The sequence below is a fragment of the Osmerus mordax genome, chromosome 7, assembly GCF_038355195.1.
Source record: "Osmerus mordax isolate fOsmMor3 chromosome 7, fOsmMor3.pri, whole genome shotgun sequence".
Taxonomy (NCBI): domain Eukaryota; kingdom Metazoa; phylum Chordata; class Actinopteri; order Osmeriformes; family Osmeridae; genus Osmerus; species Osmerus mordax.
The window spans coordinates 11,086,662-11,113,243 of NC_090056.1; the positions used below are offsets into that span (position 1 = coordinate 11,086,662).

The window sequence follows — 26,582 nt, forward strand, 5'->3', positions numbered from 1 at the left end:
CCCACTGTTTACTGTTACTGTCACTGGGGCCTTGGAGGCCCAAACAAAGGGGGGTCTGTTCCTATTGTCCTGCCCCAGAGTGGCAGCCCCTCTCTGGGCACTGACTGAGGCCAGGGGTAGTGGGGGGCTGGTGAGCAAGGGGGGCTTAGCTCTCACATCCAGCTAGAGAGCAGCATGGTTATAACTGAAACCAAGTCCCTTTCATGTCCTCTATCGGAAACTGCTGTAATGTAAACACCTGCGGCCATTAGCTGATTCTATCTGAGAGACCGGATAGCAGTGTTTATATGTTACAGGCTACCGCTGAAAGGCGATTTAATAGCAATATAGTGACTGGCGGATACACCAAATGAGTGGTGTCAAGAAATGCAGGCTTTGAGGCAAACCGCATTGCATTGTAATCTGAAAAAAATGGAGTAGGTCTGTTTCAAAATAAAGAACACCACATTAAATGGACAGGGAGGGGAGTTTCGTTTACCACAAGCTCATGCTGTCTTCCCCCTCCCTTCCCTTCCTTGCAATTATAGCTCAGAATCTTGAACTGTCCACCCAATTCCCAAACTCTGCCATTGAAGTCTAATTTGACTGTCATAAAATTACCTGGCATGCTGTGGTCCTAAAACATCTCAACTACTGAGCCAGTAAAAAAAGAGTCTCTCTGTGAATCTAAAAGTTTACCATTCCACAACGAGGAGGAGCTCTCGCCACATAAAGTGGTCATTAACAGTGAAAATCCCATCCAAAATCCCTCTCCCAGCATAGGAAAGCGCAGAGCGCACGAGAGGGTCAGGAACGTTCCATTAAAGTGTGGTGTTTAAGAGGTGCTGGGGCCAGGGGGGCAGATGGAGGGGTGAAACAGCTGCCAAACATCTGCACCCCTCCCTTTGAGCCTGCTCTCTGTCTGAGCATCGGGGCTGTCGTTACCAACTTCCTGTCCCAAGGAGCAGGGCCTGCTCAGTACTCACACAAAGGGCATGGGAGGCTTCAGAGTCCATAAGTAAGGGCATGTATAGCTAGGGCAGATGGACTGCTGCATATCTACTAACCTGCTCCAACCCTGCAGTACATCCAAACATTTCAGTTATAAAGGTTAATTCATAACATAGTACCTTTAAACATGCACCTGTTGCGCACTCCCAGATGGGTAAGCAAACCCTCACAGAAATTGAATTGACGTAAAGTAAGCTTTTTGAATCTTAAGACAACTCTGGTTTTGAACTCTACGCCTTCAATAGATATTGAGGCTTATCAAAACATTTCCGCTGGAAAAAGCGGGATGTAATCATCGTAGACAGTAATATGAGGTTGCTATTGTAATGGGCACGCAGACATTCCCGCAGAAAGGTATTTTTAGCCGCAGGTGTATTATCACTGAAACCGTTTCTATCGCGAGGGACTCCCATGTTAATTTATGAGGCAATAATATAGATAGCAGGAAAAAATCGACAAAGCTCCATCCCTACTCACCCACCATCTCTCTCTTTTCTCTCTTTTCTCTCTTTTCTCTCTTTTCTCTCTTTTCTCTCTTTTCTCTCTTTTCTCTCTCTCTCTCTCTCTCTCTCTCTCTCTCTCTCTCTCTCTCTCTCTCTCTCTCTCTCTCTCTCTCTCTCTCTCTCTCTCTCTCTCTCTCTCTCTCTCTCTATCTTACTCACGCACACACAAACACACGCTGTTGCGCTGTGGTTCACAATTCTCTCCCGCTCCTCCCAGCATATAGCGCCTCCTCATAACTTGTTCGTGGAACTCAGACATCGCACTCGCTGAGACACGTCTTGTCAACCTCGAAGTTTACGCGTGACTCAGACAATGTGCTAACACTGTAAGGCTATTATTGGTTGGTTTAGATAGATGTGAAATAGACCAAAGTTGTGCATACCAGATCTCAAGACAAGAATAAGAGTGGACGTTTTAGCTGATTTGATGCTCCAATCGGGAATTCTTCCCTCAACATGAGGGTCAGTATCTGATCTAGGTATTGAACAAACCTATTGCTAAGTTCAATATCCTTGTTTTAAGTCTCTGTAAGAGAACTTAGCGTAATTACGCACGGCATCGAAAATGGTCTCAGCTTTGGATAGACGCGCTCCAGTTTTGTTACTCGTATGGGGCTATTGCGTCCTTGCGGACTCAGTCTTTACGAACTTTACTCTGGACAACGAAGTCCATTCTAGTTTTATCCACCGTCGTCTGAAGAGCCAGGAACGCCGGGAGATGCAACGGGAGATCCTTTCGATCCTAGGGCTACCACACCGGCCGCGACCCCATCTCCATGGGAAACACAACGCTGCCCCAATGTTCATGCTGGACCTGTACAATGCCATGTCTACGGAGGGAGAAGAGGACGGGTACTCCTACCCCTACAAGCCCGTCTTTACCACCCAGGGGCCACCGATTGCCACCTTGCAAGACAACAACTTCCTTAACGACGCAGACATGGTAATGAGCTTTGTCAATTTAGGTAAGTGTGTTACTTGTTTTCTTGTACTTTTGGCTATGCTTTCCTAGCAAAAGTGGCTTCAGTTGAATAGATAATGGAAGGCAATTGTTAAATGTTTTTATGTGAGTAGACCCTATTTATAATGTAGTGTTTTGTTTTGTTTTTACAGTTCTATAGTTCGATTTCATTCCTAATTCTTTTTTTTATTTTTTGTTGGTTTGACTTTGTCCTTCTAGTGCCCTTGTTTATACATCACATCAGTTTTGGCACATATTGCATGAAAGGAAATTAATCTTTGATATGTTAATTAGCTAAGAATCTAGGAGTGAGTGTTCCATACCTGTCTGTATGTCCCATGTGTACCTGGTCCCTGTGTTTTTAACATCCGTAGGCCTACAAAGTGCTGGTGTTGAGGTGGCCAGTCTGTTGGAAATGTTACCTGCAGTCATTTCAACATCAATTGCACTATCTTGAAAATGTGTGGCAACAAAGGAACACATTCAAAGTACATTTTGGTCTGAACAGTTATGCCTTCTTGAGTCATCGTCAGGTGCCTGGCAATGGATTAAGACATTAACTTTCTGAAAGGTTGGATGTTCCTAAAGCCTTATAGAGGATTGTATTACTTGTCATTCCTCTCTCTATTGCTATACAAGTACTGTACACCATTTACTTTCAGTTGTCTGGTGGATTTGTGTAGCTGTTCATAACTACTCTCTTTATCTAATCGGTTTGTGTTACTGTAATCTCTCAGGCCTGCTCTATCTTCAAAGTACTATAACTGTCAGCAATGACCAGAACTTTAGTCCACATTATCACAACATTAGCAAGCATTCAGGGATTTATGGCAAGATAAATACACCACGACAAGTCAGTTTGTCAAAACTGATGCAATCATAGCAGTTATGTGTCTCAGGACCAGCAGTTGAGATTTATTTGAACGGATAAATGTTTTTTTATAGAAGTATCGGCACCAACACAGACACTTTACAACTTGCTCAATAGTAAGAGTTTGACTAAGTTTAGCTAACCAACAGAATATAAGTGAATTGAGAGGGGTCCATATGGAGGTTTTGGGAGTGTTGGATGAATCCTGGAGAGATAATTGTTGGAGTAACTTGGCAGAAGAGAGGGAGGTGACACTCGTTTCTCCGGTGCACCGTATAATTACAGTGGGAGCTGCTGCATTGTGACTATTTTTGACAGGCTGTGACACAGATGGATTTGACCGCAAAAGCTTGCTCAGTCAAGGACCTCTCCTTTGCGTCCCAGACCAAGGTCAGTGTTGCAGAAGGCAAGGAAAGAGTCACAACGAAGAGAGGCAGGGAGTAGAAAAAGGGAGACTGTTTTTAAACTTTGTCTCCCTTCTTGTGTAAATCTCTGATCTTTTAGGCAGACATAACTTCTCATAACAAAGTTTCACCTCAGCTTGAAAGAATATTTTGATTTTTTGTATGAGAAAAAAAAGAAATCATAACTGAGTCCCTCTTGTGAAATGGAGACCTTTTGGCAGGAGGTTGCAATGTTTTTTATGTAACTAGCGGCATGTGAGTGAAGCTCTAATAAAAGTCATGTTGGCATTCTTGTCCAGAGTCACTTCCACTCTCCAGTGAGCATGAGGAACTGTGGCCTGGTAACCGAGGGCCATCTTCCCACTCACATGCTGAACTTCCTTCATGGCACACTGCATCCATCTCACCATATATCAAATTATCGGTGTCACTCATTTGGGTATAAAGTGAACGTTTGTCTTTGTGATGTCACCGCCGTCTGACGTGTGTTCCGTCTATCAATGGGTCCTTTGTGAATGCTCTTGCTGAGTCTCATGTGATACCATCATATATAAGCCTGTCTTGATCTAATCCACCTGATGATATGCAGATGAAATAACCTTTACGTGAGAGAGAAGGAGAAAGGTTGGAGGATGTGTGTGGGTAAGGAGTAGAGGGGGCAAGGGGAGCTACTGATATGCTATATATTCGTAGAGACCAGAAAGTTCTTTATTTCCCCTCAGAAGTTAGGTACCTCACCACCAAGGCTATTTCCAAGGTACATTTTTTGAGAAAATAACTGCTTAGCAGTGGCTTGGATTCCAGTGTTCTTTATATACATTTGGCAGATTTATATATTATGGCAACAGCAGTGTGTCCAATTTTACTAATATGCCCTTCAACATGCTGGTAAGAGGGGGGAGGTGTTGTTCTGCATGACCTTGATTTAGAAGTTTTAGAAGCATAAGGGAGGGGAACATGGCTGTAAGTGTCATATTCACAGTTTACTGACCAAGTCTTTGTGCAGTTCATGCCTGCCACAGTGAGACACTATCCTCCACTTGAATATTGTCTGTAGTGTAGTCCATGGCATGATTCAGAACCAAATTCAATTCTATGCAAATTTTTGGGGGGCTGGTGTGATGTATTTCGCTGGCTGTGTTGTCAATATAGCTGTATCTCAGGGCATTCATCTTCAGTGTAGGGTGGGTGGGGTGTGGCTTGTGGGACAGGGGGCAGTGGTCTCCAGAGTAAGGTGGTTGGGGTGTGGACTAGGGGACAGACCCCTGGGTCAGGGACGTCCTCTGTCTGAGTAACCTCAGTTAAAAGCCCAGCTGTGTAAATGGCTTACGGCATACACGCAGAATGTACACCTCTACACGCAACATGGGTCGCCCCCGGCCTTGGGTGTGTGCTGAACATGTAAAGACAACACGCCAAAATGCTGAAACTCTTGACTTCTTAAAGTGCCAGTCAGCTTTGCCATCAGTTCTTCCATGTTTGCCCTGCTGATTACTGGACTGTGTGGGCATTTCCCCACTGAAAGAAAAATGGACAGCGGAGAGATGCATGAGGGAAAGCTTTGGATATTTAAAGGGAAAATGTAATTGAAAGATCATGCTTAAAACTAACCACCTTGTGGGTTGTCGCCCATAATGGCCAGGATGATTGACATTCCGCCATTTCTTCCAAAAACACACGCACATGCACATATGCAAGCACACAAACACACACGCACACACACTCACACACTCCCCTTTGGGTAATTATTTGATATGGTCCCTGGTGGTCCCTTGCGTATTAGCCCTCAGCCACAGTGAATTAAGGCATTTCCCCTTCAACAAACCACAGCTTCCAGCGCTCTGGGCTGCTTGGCTTGGCCGAGCTTGGCTGGACTGGTGGTGAGAAGTCCCTTTACGCGCACGCACACACACACACACACACACACACACACACACACACACACACACAGTGATGCACATGCATCACAGGGCCGCAGGGTGACTTTCACGTTTAGTACTTGCATCTGTCACGTAAGAACACAAAGACTGGCATCACCTGCGTCAGGGTTTTACGGCCTATATTCTCCTCACCTCCGGGTGTAAGGTCTAACTCTCATGTGTTATCTTCAGATGTGTTAGTCACAGCTTCCTCCTTCGCCTCGCTCGCATTCAACCCTGCGTGGATTAACCTAGCCTGAGGTCATTGTGAGGATTGTGTGTGAGAGAGAGTAAGCTAGAGAGAGTGGAAGAGAGAGACAGAGAGAGGCTGTGTGAATAAATACATGAAACTATGCTTGTTCTTTCTCTGGCATATGCGTAACCAGAGCCTGGCTGATGACTCCCTGGGTGTGTAATAGTCCTGCTGTAAGTCAGCCACTCTGACCGGGGAGACGCCAAGGGGGGTCGTCATAAAATCAAATCTCCAGTTTGGCATGAACACTGTCACGTGTCAGCAAATGTCAGCTTATTTAAAAAACAATGCATTGCTGGAGTGCATTTTATTTGTCCAATGTTCTGCTGCTGTCAATGTGCTCCAGATGTGTTCAACAGTTCACTAGATGGACATGTTTAAACAAACAAAGCTAGAGTTCTCTGTGGTTTCCCTCCTCTTCTTGTGTCAGCATGGGAACAATCGACATGAAGGTAATATGAAGAGTACAGTATATATATGTACAATCCACTCTCTCACTGTTTATGCTGTGGAGAGGGGAATTGAATACACAGTTTTTAAAACAAAGCATGTGGATTCTTGCTGGATTATATTAGAATAAAATGTGAAATATCTCTGCCTTCCAATAAATCACTGCACAACATATGTTCAACACATTTCAAAACAAAACAAATTGGAACAGTGATAAATGATGTATGCTACACTGCTGAACTCATCTTTGACCCGTGGTTGTGAGTAGTGAAGGAAATTGGATAGCTGGGGCCTGTTGCACAAAAGTAGAATTAAGACATCCGGGATAAATGACTCAGCTGAGCTCAATGAAGCCAAAACATGTGCGTCCAGGCTTAATTGGTTGCACAAAGACCAAGCCAGGATGAGCAGACACGGATTCATTAAGCCAGGTGAAACCAATCCTGGATAGGTGCGCGCTCACGGCTCACTCAAATAGACCCCGCCACAGATCACAGATTAACTGATTTACCATGGCAACTAGAGCCGCGTACTTTTCCCCGTCGGAAGCACAAATCCTCATGGAGGCATACGAGGAGGTAAAAGATATAATTAAGAAGAAAGGCAACACCGCCACAGTGATAAAGCAAAGAGAAAAAGCGTGGCAAAGTATTGCAGACCGCCTGAATGCGTAAGTAGTGCACAATTACATACTCACCGCTCCGCTGAAACATCACAATTACAATTCAAATATTTAATTCACATCTCCAAAAATGCAGTTGTACTGTAATTATGAAACGGTTAAATTTTTTATTGAAATGCACTGCAGATATGAGTGAAATTGTGTAAAGTAACTCCATCACACTGTATAAAGCTATGATAAATTTTTTGATATTTTTACTGAAAACAAGACAAAAATACCAAGTAATTTTTTGCAGTGTGACTCCATTAAATATGTGTGTGTGTGTGTAGATTAAACATGAACGGGCCAAAACGGACATGGCAGCAGGTCAAAATCAAATACAAGAACATTCTGCAGAATGGTATGGTCCCTGACTAATATTTAACAAAGCACAAGCATATATTGTACCCAGAAGGTGCCTGCTCACACATTGTCTGTACTGTTTTAGCAGTGAAAAAGAATACCCACAGACAAGGCACGGGTGGTGGGTCACCAAAGGCTGACCTTACCCCAGCAGAGGACATGGCCTTGGAGCTAAATAAAGGCAGGCCCGTCTTAGAGGGGATCCCTGGGGGGAAAGAGACGAGCATAGGTTCCTCCCAAGATGCCACCCGCTTCATTCAAGGTATGTCCTTCCATCTCTACATGGGATACAACCACATTCATATTGAATCAATTTGGACTGTCTGACTTTGGTTTACCTATTGCCTTGCAGTGTCTGGCAGCACTGTGTTCCTGTTAGAGCCACCAGCACAAGCACCAGACGATGCTGATCCAGTGAGTACTCCATCAAAGGCATACTGTAGGCCTGGCATGTCTTGTCTACTAGCTTCAATATGAATCCGATTAAATGTGATAGGGTGAAGGCCCCAGTGCAGCAGCAACAGCACATGATGGAGACGATGATGAGGAGGAGACCATCTCTCTGGATTCCAGAAGGCATGAGGTATCATGTTAAGACTGTGAAAGTACTATTTACTCTACAATGGTGAGGAGTCCTCATCAAAATCAAAAAATCTAATTTCTTTTACAGGACCCAGATGCTATACAGTGGGAAAACCAGCCTGGCAACATAGTGCGTATTAATAAAAGGACACCACATCCTGCCAAATTCCAGCTGCGCTAATTGTATTGTGTTCACAGAGCTCACAAGCTATCAGAAAGTTGTATGGCAACCACCTCCGGCGCCAAATAGAACTGGCAGACATAGACATTCAGTACAAGAAGAAAAAGATGGAAAATCTTGCACTGGAGTCCGAAATAAAAAAGAGGACAATTAGGAAACTGGACCTTGAAATAAAAAAACTTGAGAGGGAGGTGAGATATGCCTTCAATGTACACTGTATGCTAACTGTAACACAAATGTATTAATCATTATTTTTCTTTCCTCCCCCAGCTCCAAGAAGATGACACAGCTGAAAATAAAAATTAGGTATATTCTCGTAAAGTCAAGTGAGCCATGACATATGAGCTCTTATTGTGAGCACACAGGACGGTGGCATCTTTCTAAGGTTTTTTTTATTTTCCCAGCAATCAGTACAACCAAGTCATCGTTATAAGGCATCGCCCTCTTTTGCCCACCCCCCCAGCACCAGGTGTGGCCACTAGCCTATATGAAGGCCCAAAATTGTGTGTTCCTTTCTGCTCTGACAATGGCATGCCCATTCGTGCGAGATGTGGTGGATGAAGAAGCACTTGTGCTGAGGAGAGCCTTCAGGCGAGAAAGGGTCTTCAGGGACCGGTTGGACCCACTGGCCTTCCCTGATGACCATCTATATGAAAGATACAGGTTTTCTGCAGATGGCATCAGGTATCTATGCAGACTACTGGGTCCCAGGATTAAGCACCGCACTGCACGGAGCCATGCACTGAGTGTGGAGCAAATGGTTTGTGTGGCCTTGCGCTTTTTTGCTAGTGGAGCCTTCCTGTACTCAGTGGGGGATGCAGAACAGCTGAACAAGGCCACAATTTGCCGCACAATAAGGAGTGTGTGTCTGGCTATCAAAGCATTAGCAGATGTCTTCATCTCCTTCCCTGGCCACAGAAGACTCTGTGACATCAAAGAGGAGTTCTATAGGATTGCAGGTAAGAGGATCTACAAATTACAGGACAACTGTTAACACATAGTAGGATACTCATTACTTTGTGTGACAGGTTTCCCCAATGTCATTGGTGCAGTGGACTGCACACACATAAGGATAAAAGCCCCCTCAGGTGCCCATGAGGCCGATTTTGTGAATAGGAAATCCTTTCACAGCATTAATGTTCAGGTGAACATAACTTTTTGATATTGTCCATTGACGAACACTCTGCATTGCCAGTGATGTGCATTGATTGGTGTAATATTCCTCATCTTATGATTTCAGATGGTCTGCAATGCTGACTGTGTGATCAGCAATGTTGTGGCAAAATGGCCTGGCTCAGTCCATGACTCCAGAATCTTTCGGGCCTCTGAAATCTATCAGTGCCTATCACAAGGTAAGCCACACAACCCCTATTTATAACCATCATGGCTGTGTCAAGAATATCACTGTGTTTATGAGGTAGTAATGATGAGATTTTGTGTTGACAGGTGAATTCTCTGGTGTGTTGCTGGGAGACAGGGGGTATGGCTGCCAGCCTTTTCTCCTGACACCTTTCACAGACCCCCAGGAAGCACAGCAGGCCTACAACCATGCCCATGCCAGGACCAGGGCCAGAGTTGAAATGACCTTTGGCCTCCTGAAGGCACGCTTTCACTGCCTTCACAAATTAAGGGTCAGCCCTGTTAGGGCATGTGATATTACTGTGGCTTGTGCTGTCCTCCACAATGTGGCCTGCCTGAGGAAGGAGAGGGCCCCCAGAGTGCCACCAGCCATGGACTGGGACAATCCGGCAATCTTCCCTGATGACGACAGTGGTCGGCTGCTGAGGGACCAATATGTGTTGAATTATTTTAGTTAGTATGTGTGCTTTCAATTTTGGTTAAATATGTCCTGCGGTGGCAGAGGAATTTGGGTTTTTTTGGGTTCGTTTTTTTACGAATTTGGCCTCTTATGATGTTTGTGCGGTATACTGTGTGTAATACAAGGCTGCAGGGAGGCTACTGCATCCATTCATTTGTCTGTTCAGTTGATGTGTATGGATTTGTCCTGCATTTATTTTAGTGTGCAGACATGCAGGGTGTGTTATATACAGACCTTTGAATGTGTATGTATCATTTTGTATAATATGCTTGGATTCTGTGCTTTCCATCTTGTAGAGTCACTGTGACTTCAGTTTCGAAAGGAGCTGATGGTTTACCTGCTTTGTTTTGTCCTTATTCAATAAAGGAACATAATGTTACACATTGTGTTTTTATATTCATATGGAATGTGTATTTGTTTATATGACAGAGTACTAGGGCCACACTGAAGAAAAAGGATAAAGTCATAAATTTATGAGGCTGGTTCTTTCTGCAGAAAAGCTACATATTGTTTTTACAGTTTTGATACTTATGACAATGTGATACTTAATATTCTGGCACATCAGCATGTCTTTGTTTATGAAACCATACTGAAGTACAATTTCACGAAATGCCCCACATCTGTCATTTTAACAACTGTCCTCCTTTAAAACAACTGGTTACAATATTATGACTTGTGTTTTTTTCCCCTCTGTGGCCCTAATATTCTATCATTTTATATATAGCCTTATAGTCTATGGGAAACTGTAAATTATCTAATGATAGCAACATCATCTAAAAATCATTTTTTATCCAAAATCATTGAAATTAATGATCACAAACGTTTAAATAATGACAGTGGGTCTAGTTATATGTGATAACAATGTATAGTGAGCAGTGAAATAACTATTGGTTTCCATTTGTGGTGACTGCTGACTGACATTAGGGATGAGATTAAATAGATCCTGGAATTTAGCCTGGTCTGGAGCAGGCTAGCTCCACAGAATAAATCTCCATGGTAATTTATACCATAACATATCCTCCTGCCCCCTATCCATCTTTAGTGCAACCGGATTACGGATCAATTGAGCCAGGATCACCAAGATATCCTGGCTTAATCCCTTATCCTAGTTTTGTGCAACAGGCCCCTGATCTTAGTCAGAGTCTGCCAGGTGGTAAACTGGGATGGTGACTCACCAACAACAACAACAACAGGTAATTAGGGCAGGGGTTTCTATGGTAACACGGCAGGGCACCACCTGGCCCCCTGCCACCCCTACACCCTAAGTCGTGCCCATGGGAGGTGGCACAGAGCTGGCAGCCAATTCACTCCACTTTATGGTGGGTGTTAATAGTAATAATAAGGGGTCTGGAGGAAAAAAAAAAGAGTTCTAATTGGCAAATTTATTTGGATTTATTAGAGGGTTTGGCAGTCAGACCGTATTGTGTCATTCCAAGCTCCCACCTGCATGCTCGGAAGCACTTACGTCATGTTACAGTCATGGTAAAGTTGCACTGTGGTCATGGCAAAGCCCTGTATTTAATCACATTTAAAAGTCTTAAGGTTTGATTATTGGTATCTAGGGGTGGATTGCATAGAGACCAGGCTGCTTGGTGTAGGACAGCTGTTGGTAGTGTCTATGTGTGTGCGTGTGTTTGTGTGTGGATGGCTGTGGCGTAGATGGGACGATGTTAGTGAAAATATCCAAGACAATTCACAAGCACATCAGATAATCTCTCTCTCTCTCTCTCTCTCTCTCTCTCTCTCTCTCTCTCTCTCTCTCTCTCTCTCTCTCTCTCTCTCTCTCTCTCTCTCTCTCTCTCTCTCTCTCTCTCTCTTTCTATCTTTCTCTCTCTCTCTCTCTCTCTCTCTCTCTCTCTCTCTCTCTCTCTCTCCTTGCATTCCTGTCCTCAGTGGGACTGAGGTTAATACAGATGTTTCTCTCTGTCTGCAGGCCAAAGCAGCTGTGCAGAGTAACTCTATCTCTTCACAATCCAGCAGAACCCCTACCTCACCCCACCCCCATCCCTGTCCTGCTCACTTCTACCCCAGCCTCCTTGCCTTGCCTCAGTCCCACCACACTGAGACCAGCCTCACACTGGCTTACCAAACATAGACACCAGCAGTGACACCAGCAGTGACACCAGCAGGCCTCTCTCCGCCTGCCCTTGACTGACTCTGTGAGGTGTTGCTTCCTCTCCTACCGACTGATTTATGTGATCACTTTGTAACACACTCCCTTTGGATTTACTAAACAATGCACGTAAACACATACACATGTGCACACACACTCACATGGACAAGCACACAAACTTTGTTTGCACAGAAAGAATGTTCTGAAGCTAATTAGTGTCAGAGAGTGCATGTTTTATGGCCTACATGCGCTGGTCAGAGAGTGAACCAGGGCAAAGGAATGTAACAGTAGCTTCAGGTAGCCACTGTTGCACTTTGGTAATTACAGTCATGTTGCTGCTACCTTCCCTAATGCTAGACTCTAGGTTGTGGTTTAGAGAGCAAGTACAAAGAACATCAGAAAAATAAGATTGCCCGCGATATAAAGGTCAAAGAATCACATTCCTTTGGTATTTCATTCCTCGTGTAATCACCTGAAAAGCTCCAGACATCTGGATGTTCCTAGTCTCCTTCTCTCTCTCGGACATGCTGAGACACTTGCTGTGAGCGATGATGAAACAGGCTGCGGGTGGGACTTGACGATGTGGCGAGTTGTCAAAAGGCCCAGATGTAGGAAGGCAGTGGCGGGTGTTCTGGCTGTGCCGAGATGACGGACGGTGCACACTCAAGGCCAGGAATGTTCAGCCAGGGAGACTCTTTCTAATCATGCCTCTGTCTTAGCCTGGGTCATATTCACCATAGGAGTCACTCTGACATAAGTCACCCCTGGGATGGCATGTAAACACTGCAGAATATGGCCTGATGGGTGGAGAGAGAGAGAAAGAGAGAGAGAGAGAGAGAGAGAGAGAGAGAGAGAGTGAAATGAATCCTAAATTCCGAGTGTTGGGAGAATTGGGAGCTTATGAAAGCAAGAGATAGATAAGGTGAGGAGTGATTCACACCCAGCTACTCTGTAGTCTGGGCAGTAAAACATTTGACATGCTCCAGTATCTCAAAGTAGTCTCAGAGTAGTGGAGTAAATACTTCTGTAACAGAAACTGCAACAGGTAACATGAGAAAGAGAGAGACCTGTTTTCTTGACTTCCATGATGGAGGGCAGCATGCAACATAGTGTGCCCCAGAGAAAGGGCCCAGATGTGGGCCAGAGCTGAGCCAGAGACCCTGGGACCTTCAGCTCTGCTGGGAAAACAAACAAACACAACTCTGTGGCTGCTTTGTACTGAGGCCCTTAACTAGAGAGGGGAGAAGGAGAAGGAAAGGGGAGGAGAGGGGAGGAAAGGAGACGAAAGGAGTGGAGAGGAGATGAATTGAGGGGAGTGGAGAGGAGAATACTTTTACAGTGAAAAACCTACCCTACCCTGTGACCAGCTGCTTCACATGTTGTATGTTGGTGTTCCTAGTTGAAGATTGCGTTTGCGGAAGACAGTAATGTCAAACAGATTCCTGAACAGGCTCCATCAGCCAAATCAAAGCTTGTAAAAGCCATGCTACAACTGTTACCAAGTGTTTTTATGACGAGTGCTGAAATATAGTATCAATTTAGTGTGAAATATGAATTTGATGTGGCAGTTTTCCGTTTATTTAAGGAACGCCAACAGCTATAGCCTGGGTGTTACACCACATCCTTCACAACTATATTTTATTTATTTGAAAAGGAATGGTTGTAATTAAACTAAATAAACAACAAGCTCTTAAAATGAGGGTGCCAAAGTGCCGTCATGTGTGCATTGGATGCCGCCAAGGGTTTTGGGGCAAACTATAAAAATGTTTACACCGACACTGGGATTTCTCCTGCCTGTGTCTCTAATGCGCACACTGCTTGTGTGTGTATCTGTATGCATGTGTGTTATATGTATGTGTGTCTGTGTTATGTGTGTGTGTTATGTGTGTGTGTTACATGTGAAGTCTCCTGGGGTATATAATAAGAGGCGGCTTGGCTGGTTGAGGAGAAGGGTGTGGTTGCTGCAGCCGCAAAATGAAAGAACATAAAAAGGGGGGAAGAGAGAAAAGCGACGGGGAAAACGAAGGGCTGTGGTTCTCTGTCTCTGTGAGCTGTATCCCCCCGGCTGAGAGGAGGGAAGGATGGTTACTGTGGCATCAACAGACAGATCTGATAACTACAGCCTCTCTGGGTGTCGTCATGCTGCTTCTCTCAGAACACTGGGTATGGACACCACGGAGCTCTGAGTTACATCTTGCAGTTCAGACCATCTGCCAGGCTCCCCTTCTCTGTTCCCTGTTTACTTAATAGGCTAGCTGGCGGCCTGGCATCACACGTTCCTGAAGCTGTGTCCTCCGGCCCTCCAAGAGCACAAGGTGGCTGCAGCTGGCCCAGCAGTGTGAGAGGCAGCTGGGCTGGCGGGAGATGCCAGGGAGGGTGTACCCTGAGTCAGACACATTCCTCCAGGGCCAGCCTGTGGATGCTCAGTAAATCTGGGGTTCAGAGGGGAAGTACACCTCCATAACGTCCAGTGGAGCGTGAGGTGGAACCCTGCTCTCATGTTTATGGTCTCTCCTCTGACTGCAGCACTAAGGAGAGACGGGTCACCACAGACCAAACACACGGCACTCTCCCTCTCCTCTCTGATGTCTGAGTACTGGAGCTACTTCCTTCACACACACACATATGGCATAGTCTTATTAAAACACACACATACACATACACATACACATACACACACACACACACACACACACACACACACACCCACACTGGTGAGTTAATGGCTTTTAAGAGTTCGGTAAGTTATAGCAGGGGCCCATTCCCTAGGAGCCATTGCTGTCATGTGTTGCAGCAGTGTAAATACATTGCAGAGGCATGATGTCATCAGTAGTCGCCAGTGGGCAGGATGTTTCCTAACGTGGTAATCACTCTACTGCGGGTAGTCACCCGTTACCCGGGAGATATAACCCACTTTCCTCTTTATAGGATAAACATCTTGATCAATCGTCATCTCTCTCACTCTTTCTTTCTTTCTTTCTTTTTTTCTTTCTTTCTTTCTTTCTTTCTTTCTTTCTTTCTTTCTTTCTTTCTTTCTTTCTTTCTTTCTTTCGTACTTTCTATTTATCTCTCTTTCTCTGGGGTTTATGGAAAAAGTGACACATGTTCTTTGTGCCATGTTGAAAACATTGTTGGCTGGTATTCTGAAGTGTCTGCAAAAAGTCCTCTAGAGGACGATGTTTTACTAAAGCAAAAATGGAAAAGAAGAAATGGTGCTTTGAAAAAGTGGAAAAAGCGAAAGAAAAAAAAAGGATGAGATAATTGTTGTGCTCCAGTTAGCACTCTGCAGGTCAGAGTGTGTGTGATAAGAAGCTGAGGCATGACTCTTACGAGGCATCATAATCTCCTTGTTAACCCTGACTCTGGCCTGGTTAGACTGGCTCCAGGTCTTATCGCACTCTCTCTCTCCCTCTCTCACCTTCCCAACATCTTGGCTTAAGGAAGGGGGAAAAGGGGGAGGGGTGGGGTTGTGGAGGAACGGTTGTCTTACGAGGAGGGGTTAGGGGGCTTGAGTGTCCCCCCCTGCAGGGTGGCGGAAGCACGCGGGCAGAGGGCAGCCAGGGCTGTGAGGTGTGAGGGGGCTGGACAGACACTTGTCCTAATGTGAGCCGTCAGTTCTGTCTGCTGTTGCTCCGGAGGCCGAGGTGTCGGAGAAGTGTTTGAGGTCCACTGGCTCGGCGGGGTAGAGGGGGGGAGAGGGGGAGGAGAGAACGAGGAGGGGAAGGAGAGGAAAGGCGGGTGAGAGACGGGTAAAGGGCAGATGCAGCCCAGTCTGAGTGTGGGTGGGTCTGTCTCAGTCCTAACTCATGGCTTCCTTCATGGACTGGGTTTGGAGTGGTTGCTGTAAATAGGGTCATGGTTGACTTCTGTTTGCCAGGTGGGATGCAAGCCTGCATGCAAACTCACATCACTGCATCTCTACTGTGGTCTGTACATGTGTGGGACTTCAATAGCCAACGAGGTGGTTCAAATATCCATAACCACATTCAGCATCTTGATAAAAGCTACAGGCCTACATCTGTGTTATGGGTGTACGCTGTGTCCTTCCAATGTGCCTGAAGGAACACCTGGAATAAATATAGTTTACTTGAGTGTGTTTGTGTGTGTGTTGTTTTATATGCATCTCGAAGAGTGTGTGACATTTCTAACACCAGTGCGCTAATGGACAGTGTATAACTGATTCAGAACCAGTGAGTTGACTGGGTTGTTATGTGCACATTTCTGTGTCTGTAGGTGTGTGTTTCTGAGTTTGTGTGCATGTGTGCATGTTTGTGTGCATGTTTGTTTAACACAGGTGGGACGATGGCCACTCACTTCCTCCCAAAGGAAGTCATAAATGTGCCCGCTTGGCTTTAACGGCTCCTCTGCCTCACATCTAATGACTGCCATACTACTGTAATTACCATGGAGGCAGAGAGGGAGGGAGGGAGGGAGGCAGAGAGCGACATAGACTGAGAAAGAGAGAGGGTGAAGAGAGAGATGGGCGGGGGGTTGATGAGTTAGCAGCATGCTGGGGCTGTTTTTATTCTCTGGGAAATAGAAAGAGGAGGAAAGAGTGAAGTAGAGACTGCACAAGGGCACAGATGGTTTAGAAAGCGGGGAAAGAAAGGGTAACTGTGGGAGTTTCACAGAAGCATCCAGATGTTGTCAGAAGAACAGGTAAAGGGCTTTTCCAGTGGATGGGTGGACAGCTAATCTGAGACCAAGGGAACAGTTCTGGCTTTGTCCCCAGAGGGAGTTCACCTGCTCTGGGCCACAGGAGGAGGGAGCGTTCTCTGGTGGGACCAGTGAGCCCCAGAGCAGGGGTACAGGGGATTAAGGAGAGAGGAAGACAGAGTTTGAGAATCAGGTTGTAGGGATTCCCCCAAAAAGAATCTCTTCCTTGTTTAAGCTCATTTGTGTTGTTTAGTCATATTCACACAGTACGAGAGAGGAAGGGTTTCCTCTGCATGTGTATGTGTGTATTTAAGCCAACCTGTCTGAGACAGATTTACACAAACAGACAGATCTGTTTGTGTGAATTGAGAGTTCAGAGAGTCCCTATTAATGTCATGGCACTGCACCATATACAGTCCATTTAAAGGGCACAGGCCAAGAGGTCAACTCATTGCATGGTAAACAACATGAAACTGCTGTACACTTGAATAGGTTCAGTCTTGGTCACAGAAAGACCTTAGATGTACCCAATGGGGCTGGGTGCTCAGCCTGTCTGTCCTTAACAGGGCTGAGAGCTTGGCTGTGTTTATGCTGTGGTGTGTCAGGAGACAGACGACACCCCCGTCAGACACGGGAGGGAGATGGAAAAGCTCTTTAGCTGCTGCGCTGTCTGGGTCTGTGCCAGTCTGCCAGGGGAGAGGTGGAGGCCTGGGCACACAGTAACATCTCCATTTATAGAGAAGCCCTGAACGATAGAACTCCCTTTGTTCCATATTGGCCCACCTAGCCAAATACTAGTCATGTACACGCCAATGCCCTTTTGACTGGACAGCCCTCCCCCGCTCCCCTGTTCTGCCCGTGAGCAGGTGTTGCAGCACTGAAAGCTGTGCTGAAGCTCTTCACCAGCAGTAGAATGTGTGCAGTCAGTGTGACCTTGTGAAGGATGGCTTGGTGGGGGCGAGGGCACCATGAAAGTCCCCATTGATGAATCCTGGCACAGGTGTGGATGGGGTGGAGATTCCAAGTGGTTCAGGGCCAGACCTGGGCTTCCTATTGCCTGAGATGCACAGTATACAATGGTTTCCATGGTTTCCTGTTTACCCTATGACTGAGAGTGAGTAGAGAGCAGTCCTAGGCCAGTGTGTGCTGGTATATAGGAGTGTGTGAGTCCTTATGGGAGAACCAGGACAATGGGACCCTAAAGCCAGCCTTACTAATGGCCAACTGAGCTGTGGTCTATTCCAGAGAAATTAGATCCATGCCTTTACCCTGCACTGCCTAATCAGACAGTGCTGCCTTTGTGCAACACACACAGTCGGCAAGCATGTTCGATGGTGACAGGAGAGGATGGCGGGAAGGGAAGGGAAAGATAAAAGCAGTTTGTGCTGATAAAAGCAAAAGAGTAAGTAGAAGAGAGAGAGAGACAGAGAGAGAGAGAGAGAGAGAGAGAGGCAGAGAGAGAGAGGAGGAGAGTTGGTTATGTGCTTGGTTGTGTGTTTCTAATCCTGGGTACATATAACAGTACACCTGCTCTTTCATGTATGATGTAAAGAGAATGTGAGTGTGTGTGTGAGAGAGAGAGAGACAGAGAGAGAGGCAGAGACAGAGAGAGAGACAGGCAGAGACAGAGACAGAGACAGAGAGAGAGAGAGAGAGAGAGAGAGAAAGAGAGAGAGAGAGAGAGAGAGAGTTGGTTCTGTGTTTCTAATCCCGGTTACATATAACATTACACCTGCTCTTTCATGTATGATGTAAAGAGAATGTGAGTGTGTGTGAGAGAGAGAGGCAGAGAGAGATAGAGAGAAAAGCAGAGAGAGAGAGATAGAGAGGAGAGAGGTTGGAGGCCTGAGCCTGGGCAACAGCAGTCCTTGCTGTTCTGTCCATGCTGTGCAGAGTTCCGAGGAGTGCTCATAAAGAGCTGTTGAGTAGCAGGGCCATGTCCCACAGTGAGGGGGTGGGGTTGTCAGAGGGTCTTCTCTGGCTCCCCCCTCAGTCCATGGGTCACCTGGCAGTATATTGGCAACAGCTGAGGGACAGACAGGGTCTGTGTCTGTTGTGTGGTAGATCGCCAGGAAGCCAGTCATCGCAGATGTCCTCAAAGGCACTCACTACAAATGGGCTGTAAATGAAACAGGATATGTAGCAGGGATCAGATGCAAGTTTATAGGTTTTGCAACGTGTGTGTTTGGGTATGTGTGTGTGGGTATGTGTGTGTGGGTATGTGTGTTTGTCTGAGTGGTGGGGGGTCTCAGGATGTGGGGAAGTGAGTGGGTTGACTGGCGGAGAAGGAGGAGGTGATTGATAGGACAGGGAGATATTGATAGACAGGGCATGGAGGGGACTGCCCTGGGACTGTCTGCTCTCTGGGGCTGCCTGCTGGGACACTAAGAGGGGTCGGGGTCAGGGGGTCACGAGGGTCGGGGGGCTAACTGAAACAGCGGAGTCCCCCCCCACCCCTTGCCGGCCCCCCTCATGAGATCCAGATGAGGGGCAGAGGAGATGACTCTCCAGGGATCAGAGGGGAAGAGGGAGAAGAAAGGCCTCTCGTAAAGCTGTCACAGGGAGTGTGCATCTCTCTATCACGGCTCCACATGATATCTCTGCCCTACTCTAGCCTGTTGGAGATGGATGTCTCAATCATGGGGGAGCACATGTACCACTCAGCACACGTAGATGGGTTCCATGTGGACCGGACACTGTCTCCCATTGCATTCAAGCTGTGGCCCAGTCTCAGCACAGACACGTTTCAAGGCTCTTTCCACCCAGAAACGTATTTCTGAGCGTCACCTTTTGGCACACTGTGTGGTGTCTGATCTAATTGAGTATGTTGCGTGTGTGTTTCAGATAACGACTGACACTCTGTCTGATGTGTGTGTTTCAGATCATGCCCGATGTTCATTGTGTCTGGGGTGTGTGTGTGTGTTTCTGTATTCCAGTGGAGCACGATAAGGAGTTCCTCCCCGTGAGACGACACCATCGAGAATTCCGTTTTGACCTATCACGGATCCCCGAGGGGGAGGCGGTCACAGCTGCAGAGTTCCGGATATACAAAGACTTCATCCACGAGCGCTTTGACAATGAAACCTTCCTCATCAGTGTCTACCAGGTTCTGGAGGAGCATTTCGACAGGTGAGCGGGTGTGTTTGTGTATGTGTGTGTTGGCGTATATATATGCATGAATTTAACCTGTCCAAACGGTAGTCTCTTAATTGCTTTCTGGAAGTTTCCACAATGCGTGGAGTGAGTGTGCTGCTTTCCCTTGTGTGGACTGTCTGAGCCCACAGGAAGGTGTGTGAGCCCCACTGAGGAATGGCCCATGCCTTGCTTCCCCCTGCCCTCCTACTCTTCTTGCCCCCCTGTCCCATCTCTGCCCTCTCCCCCTGCCCCCTCCCCCCTCCCCCTGCCCCCTCCCCCCTCCCCCCTCCCCCTGCCCCCTCCCCCCTGCCCCCTCTTGCAGGGTTCTGTTGCCCTCCCAGGTCCAGGGGGAACAACACGGTCATTTATCCATGTGCCAGACTGCTGCTGAGGTACATGAATGAGCCCAGAGCTCTATGACACTCTATCAGCCCTGGGATAGATGGAGGTATACATGCCGACGGAGGGATAGAATATCAGATAGGAGGAGATGAGAACATGTCCCACTTTAGAACAAGGATTCATAGTTGGATGAGAATTTAAAGGAAAACATTTTCCCTCTAGTTTTGTCAGTATTCTGTCTCACTCTCCCTTTCCCCTTCCCTCTCTTCTGAATTCCTGCTGGTGATGAACTGTGTGTAGTGTATGAATAGAGCAGTCGTTTATAAAGCCATTATTGTCAATTAAGGAAATGAAGTGTTCCCCTGGGCCGTGCCATCTGGAGCCCCCTCCTCCCCTGCTTCCCTCTCTCTCTCTCTCTCTCTCTCTCTCTCTCTCTCTCTCTCTCTCTCTCTCTCTCTCTCTCTCTCTCTCTCTCTCTCTCTCTCTCTTTCCCTCCCTTTCTCTTTCTCTCTTTTCAGCTCTAACTTCCTCCGCTCATTTTGCTGCTCCACTTTACACCTCACCACTCAATATACTGTACCTCATCCTATCATGGTGTTTTATTGCTGTGTCATTGTGGATTATTAGCCCATTGTTTTTAAATACTACATCTATATTCATTTACAGCATGCGTGTGGATTTTGGTGTGTACATGTCTTTATATATGTGTGTATGTGTGTTTTGTGAAGGGAGTCAGACCTATTGCTGCTGGACTCCAGGGTTATCTGGGCAGCAGAGGAAGGCTGGTTGGTGTTTGACGTGACGGTGACCAGTAACCACTGGGTCCTGAACCCAGGGAGGAACCTGGGTCTACAGCTGGCTTTGGAGAGCATCCACGGTAGGTAGACTTCATCCAGAACCAGAACTAGAACCACCTCAGCCACAAGCAGAACCAGCTCAGCCACAACCACAAACAGAACCACTCACTTCATTTAGAATCCAGACAGAACGCTCTGACCCAGAGAGGTCGGAATTGGATCAGGGACAGTGGAAGTGGCACTATTAAACATGTGCTTGTGATTGTGATGTAGAGGACATGGTCCTCTACACTGGTAGAAACAGCATAGAAGATCAACTCTCTGAAAGCTGCCAGACCCTCATCCTGTAGCCCGCAAAGAATCCTTCCCAAGCTAGCTTTCCTATGATTACAGTAATATGACATCATGTTGTGGAGGAGTTAGTATCAGGAAGCTGCTGAGTGAAAACATCAACAATATTAACAACAGCCCACTGTGTGATAGACTCTTATCACAGAGGACAGCAAGATCTTACATGTTCGCAAGAACAGACACACTCTCTTTCATGTTGAATAGGGTGGTGTGTCGGTGTGCTTGTGTATGTGTGTGTGAGTTGGTGGTGGGGTGAAGGTGTATGTGGGAGGATGTTTTTTGGCGAGCATGTGCAGAGAGGTGCGTGGGACGTCCCGTTGCCAGCGGCGACAGGCAGCCTTGGTTTACCTCGGCTGATCAGAGGAACATTCCTGTGCGTAAGGACAGACTATACAGTACAACACAGATACACTTTGATGTCCGGCAACACATTCATGTTTGACATTTAGACGGAGGAGAGAGCATGAGAGTAAGGGAAAGGAATTCAAAAAGGAAAACCTCATTTGGGAAAACATCCACTGAATAACAAGGAGACACCAAAGACATAGTTCTTATCAGGCCTGACAGAAGGGCCACACACGTTCAGATACACACACATTAAATAACCCTTAATCTTATTTTCTCCATCCCTCAAAATCCCCCACGCCTCCCTCCCTTTCTGTCTCACAGAAGCACACATGCATACACACACCCAGAAAACAAGATGGTAAACAAAGAGCCAAGAGATCCCATGTCTGATACCCGTATCTTTGTCTCCCCCTGTAGGTGAGAGTGTGAACCCCCGGACGGCAGGGCTTATTGGGCGCAGCGGGCCCCAGAATAAACAGCCCTTCATGGTGGCCTTCTTCAAAGCCACGGAGGTGCACCTGCGCAGCATCCGCTCAGCAGGGGGCGCCAAACAGCGGAACCCCAACCGCTCTAAAGGGGCCAAGGGCCAGCAGGAGGCTCTCAGAGTGGCCAACATCGCAGGTGAGGGGGCTGTGTCTGGGACACAGGTGTGTGTATGTGTGCGCGGGCGTGTTATAAGTATGGATGTTGTGTGTTTTTTAGTGGTGACGTGAGTCCAATCCCTTACTGAGCCGCTCTGGATGACTTTAGACTCCTTACAAACAATCTCCACATATCGACAGGGTTACAGCCAACACACACACACAAATCACCCAGAGAATGCCTTTGTTTTGGTGCCGAGGGAAAGGCTACCAGAGCATGTGTTGGCTAGGTCTGTGGGTCGGAGGTGCGAGAGAGTTGAGTTTATACAGAGCGCTGGAACACGGGACCATAATGCCTTCGCTTCAAATAACCCTCCGCCATCCTGTTTATTTACACCACCATTACAGCAGGCCCAGGGCCAAGAGCTCTGCATGGAGGGGGGTGGGGGACAGAGCACATCTGTAGTGTGGGGAGGGCGGGCCGGACCAAGCTGGACCGGGCCAGACCAGAACACCTCTGCTCGCAGGGCCTGTGTGGAGGGCTGGATGGTCTCTGTTAAATAACTGATGAGAAGCAGTCATCTCTGATCACTTCCAATTGGACCGACCAGCACAAGCAATCTTGCACAGAACCCCCTGCGGGTCTGGGGCAGAGCAGAGAGGAGATGTGAGGAGAGGAGCGGAGAGGAGAGGCAGTAATAGTCAGAGAGTGAGAGAAGCAGAAGTCTGGGAGAGTGAAGGGAAAACATTGGTAAATCTTTGGAAAACTCCATCTGTTTTGGACAGTAGGACTTCCAACCCTCTGAGCGTCCTGACCTGTGGATCATCCAACTCAACAGCCTTCTGCTCTGATCTCTGTTCAGATGTTAGGACTGTGGATCATCCAACTCAACAGCCTTCTGCTCTGATCTCTGTTCAGATGTTAGGACTGTGGATCATCCAACTCAACAGCCTTCTGCTCTGATCTCTGTTCAGATGTTAGGACTGTGGATCATCCAACTCAACAGCCTTCTGCTCTGATCTCTGTTCAGATGTTAGGACTGTGGATTATCCAACTCAACAGCCTTCTGCTCTGATCTCTGTTCAGATGTTAGGACTGTGGATCATCCAACTCAACAGCCTTCTGCTCTGATCTCTGTTCAGATGTTAGGACTGTGGATCACTAGACTGACCTCTGTTTGTATCTGGCCTGGTGGCCGTCTCTGTTTGTTTGGGTGTGTTTTTGCTGGGTCTGTCTGTCTGTCAGTCAGTCTGTCAGGGTCTGCTGAACTGAATCTGTCTGTCCAGATGTCCTGTTGATGAGACATAAAAGTGAAAGAAAAAAACGCATATCCTGAATGTAGTACGGTATGCAATTGTGTCAATAATATAATCTTCCTCTTTCTTTCTCTCCCTCCCTCAGAGAACAGCAGTGCTGATCAGAAGCAGGCGTGTAAGAAACATGATCTGTATGTCAGCTTCCGAGACCTGGGGTGGCAGGTACGGAGCGCATCCCACACATTCCTCCACACCCCCACCTCCTCTCCTCTTTCCTCTTCCTCTCATCGCTCTTCTTTTTTTCACCTACCCACTCCAGATTGTCTTCCCCCTCCATACCTCCCACTACGCTCTTTTGATTCCTACGCTGGGTTCCACGATGACGCACGGCTAACCGCACATCTCTGTGTCTGTGTCGCCAGGACTGGATCATCGCTCCAGAGGGCTATGCGGCGTACTACTGCGAGGGCGAATGTGCCTTCCCTCTCAACTCCTACATGAACGCCACCAACCACGCCATCGTGCAAACACTCGTAAGTAGTGAGGACGTGACCAATCCAGTTTTGTCATGAGGGCCTCCCACCAGAAATGTGTGACCTCCACACCTCCCTGTCCCCCTGGCACAGGTCCACTTTATCAACCCGGAGACGGTGCCCAAGCCCTGCTGCGCGCCCACCCAGCTGCATGCCATCTCCGTGCTGTACTTCGACGACAGCTCCAACGTCATCCTCAAGAAATACCGCAACATGGTGGTCCGAGCCTGCGGCTGCCACTAGGGCCACACCATGACCCGCCCTCATGCACACACACGCACACGACACACAACCACACACACACACACGGGACAATCACACACACACACACACACACACGGGACAATCACACATACACATGCAGACATACACGCACATTCACGTGCATACACGCACACACAGATACACTCATCCTGTGCTTTCTACTGTGTATATAAGACATTAAAACAGTGATTGTATAGTTATCCACAGTCAACAATCCTTTGTTATTTTTATGTGTATGTGTTTATTGTAGTTAATGTGATTTGTATTAATGTAGATGTTATTTTTTAATGCTTTTTCTATGACTGACCGGCCTAGATTTGGGAGGTTTTTATCTGAGAACTTTCATGTACAATACTGTGTAAATAGTTTTTAAACAAAGACAGAAGTGTATTTATTTCTTGGGAGTGTTAAGGTTAGGGCAGTGTAAACCCTTGTACTTTACTGTCTATGTTTTACAGCCATTTTACCATGTGTTACTCAAACATACAGAGGCTTGGAGACACAAATGTTTTCATCAGATTCAAAAGATAAAACACTTTGGCACCATAGAAAGGTCTACTGAGGAATAATAATCGTCACATACAAACTCGCTCTCACGCTCCCCTTCTCTCCTCCTCCTCCTCTCTCTTTTTCTGTCATGTTTTCTCTACACGGTGGAGGTGGTAAATCCCTCGGCTGTGTGGAGCAGCAGGCTATGCTGTCATGGGAACCACCCCAGCCCAGACGGGGCCCTGCCTGCTGGAGCACACACCCTGTTTTATACACACGCTTCTACTTGACTCAGATGGATAAAGTAAAGTGATCTCATCACTCGTCCTATTGTGACGCTTCTTGGGCATCCTTTAGCGTTATATCATGATGCAGGAGGTTAGGGTTTGGGTGGACCTGACGCGTCAAAATCCTGAAGCTGTAGGGGACCTTGTGTGTCGGAACAGTGATGCTAAGGCTTCTGAGTGGCAATAAATGACGGAACCTTAGAACAGAGACTAGGCTCCACAAAGCTATGTTGTTGTTGATTCAAAAACAGTGAATTTCCATCTAGCTCGTTTATAGGACTCTCTTTATAATTCAAGTTAAGTGTCTCTTTTTACAATCAAATGACACAGAGCAATAATACCGATTGGATATCGGTTTTCAGTGGAATTGGCAACTAAGAGGAAGAGCGAGGGAAAGACCGAACGAAAGAGAAAAACAGAGAGATATTCTGTTTCAAGTCATAGTAGGATCTCCAGGTGTACCCTCAAATGCTGTCCAGTCTGCCCTATGTCTCTGTCCTATTTAAGAGGAATATTTATTTCGAGCTGGGGACACTGGCACTGTGTGCCAATGCAGTTTCTCCTTCACTCTCCTTAGTGTTTTACTGCACAACTGCTACAATAAAACTGGAGTAAAGCAACTCTGACTACGGCTGTTGTCTGTATGAACAAAGAGCTACCAGTCTGCTTACCTGAACTGGTGGAAATGGAAAAGGTCAATGCCACAAAACCCCCCGTAGTATCTGGGACATACCTTTCTCTCAGACGTTCTATATCTTCCATACACACATGATATACCTACCTATGCACTCTCCTCACACTCTCTTTCTCCAACCTTCTCCCAGTCTCCACATCGAGTGGTTGCCTTTCCTACATCCTGTTTATTGCATAGCCTGGTTTGGATTAGTGTTCCATGCCACCCGCTGAGTTTCCAGCACAGCTAAACTCAGCCCCCGTGTGTGTATATGTGTGTGTCTGTGTGTGTGCATGGCCGTGTGTATGTCAGGGTCAAGGGGTGCTCTGAAGTGAGAGACTGGGGAACAGGCCTCTACCACCCCCAGGTCAAAGATATCTGGGAATTCCTAACCTCTTCCTGTCTGTGTATGGCGAGTTGAGAAGCAGGTCTGAAGCTTCACGTCTGATGGCGTGGAGTCTCCTTCCCACAAACCCCCAGCCTGCGTGAGGATTCCTAGCTCCACTCTCCCTGGTGAAAGAGAACTGCGATGATTGTAACAACACAGTGTCTCATGTTCATCCAGTCTCTTACTGAGAAGATGCTCTGTAATCAAAAAAATCTATATCTTCGTTCCTTAGAAGTTGATGGGCTGGTAAAGTGGTTGTGTGTTACTGGGACCTCCTGGTTGCCCCTGCTCCGGCCCTCTTTACACCCAGCAGACTCGGCCGGCACCTTTCCCTCTCACCTCCTCACCTCCCCCTCTCACCTCCTCACCTCCCCCTCTCACCTCCTCACCTCTCCCTCTCACCTCCTCACC

General features: G+C 46.9%; 2 protein-coding genes across 6 annotated transcripts; both read left to right on the forward strand.

Moving 5' to 3' along the window:
* Window positions 1-1,796: 1,796 nt before the first annotated feature.
* Window positions 1,797-25,726, forward strand: bmp7b (bone morphogenetic protein 7b). Of its 3 annotated transcripts, none has more exons than XM_067239324.1 (7): window positions 1,797-2,458; window positions 19,663-19,855; window positions 20,932-21,080; window positions 22,117-22,320; window positions 23,683-23,759; window positions 23,960-24,070; window positions 24,164-25,726. In XM_067239324.1, exons 1-7 carry the CDS (start codon window positions 2,059-2,061, stop codon window positions 24,311-24,313), a joined length of 1,284 nt encoding a protein of 427 aa, XP_067095425.1. In that variant the 5' UTR covers window positions 1,797-2,058; the 3' UTR covers window positions 24,314-25,726. The 3 variants fall into 3 exon arrangements, with proteins under 3 accessions (XP_067095425.1, XP_067095424.1, XP_067095426.1); XM_067239323.1 differs by having other exon boundaries at window positions 1,797-2,436; window positions 19,608-19,855; XM_067239325.1 differs by lacking the exons at window positions 23,960-24,070; window positions 24,164-25,726 and adding an exon at window positions 23,857-23,952 and having other exon boundaries at window positions 1,797-2,436; window positions 19,608-19,855.
* Window positions 6,647-10,359, forward strand: LOC136945479 (putative nuclease HARBI1). Of its 3 annotated transcripts, XM_067239321.1 has the most exons (13): window positions 6,647-7,021; window positions 7,303-7,373; window positions 7,461-7,637; window positions 7,728-7,789; window positions 7,872-7,958; window positions 8,046-8,087; window positions 8,156-8,329; window positions 8,409-8,427; window positions 8,774-8,822; window positions 8,928-9,097; window positions 9,167-9,282; window positions 9,379-9,490; window positions 9,585-10,359. In XM_067239321.1, exons 1-13 carry the CDS (start codon window positions 6,864-6,866, stop codon window positions 9,953-9,955), a joined length of 1,608 nt encoding a protein of 535 aa, XP_067095422.1. In that variant the 5' UTR covers window positions 6,647-6,863; the 3' UTR covers window positions 9,956-10,359. The 3 variants fall into 3 exon arrangements, with proteins under 3 accessions (XP_067095422.1, XP_067095420.1, XP_067095421.1); XM_067239319.1 differs by having other exon boundaries at window positions 8,774-9,097; XM_067239320.1 differs by having other exon boundaries at window positions 8,774-9,097; window positions 9,191-9,282.
* Window positions 25,727-26,582: the final 856 nt, after the last annotated feature.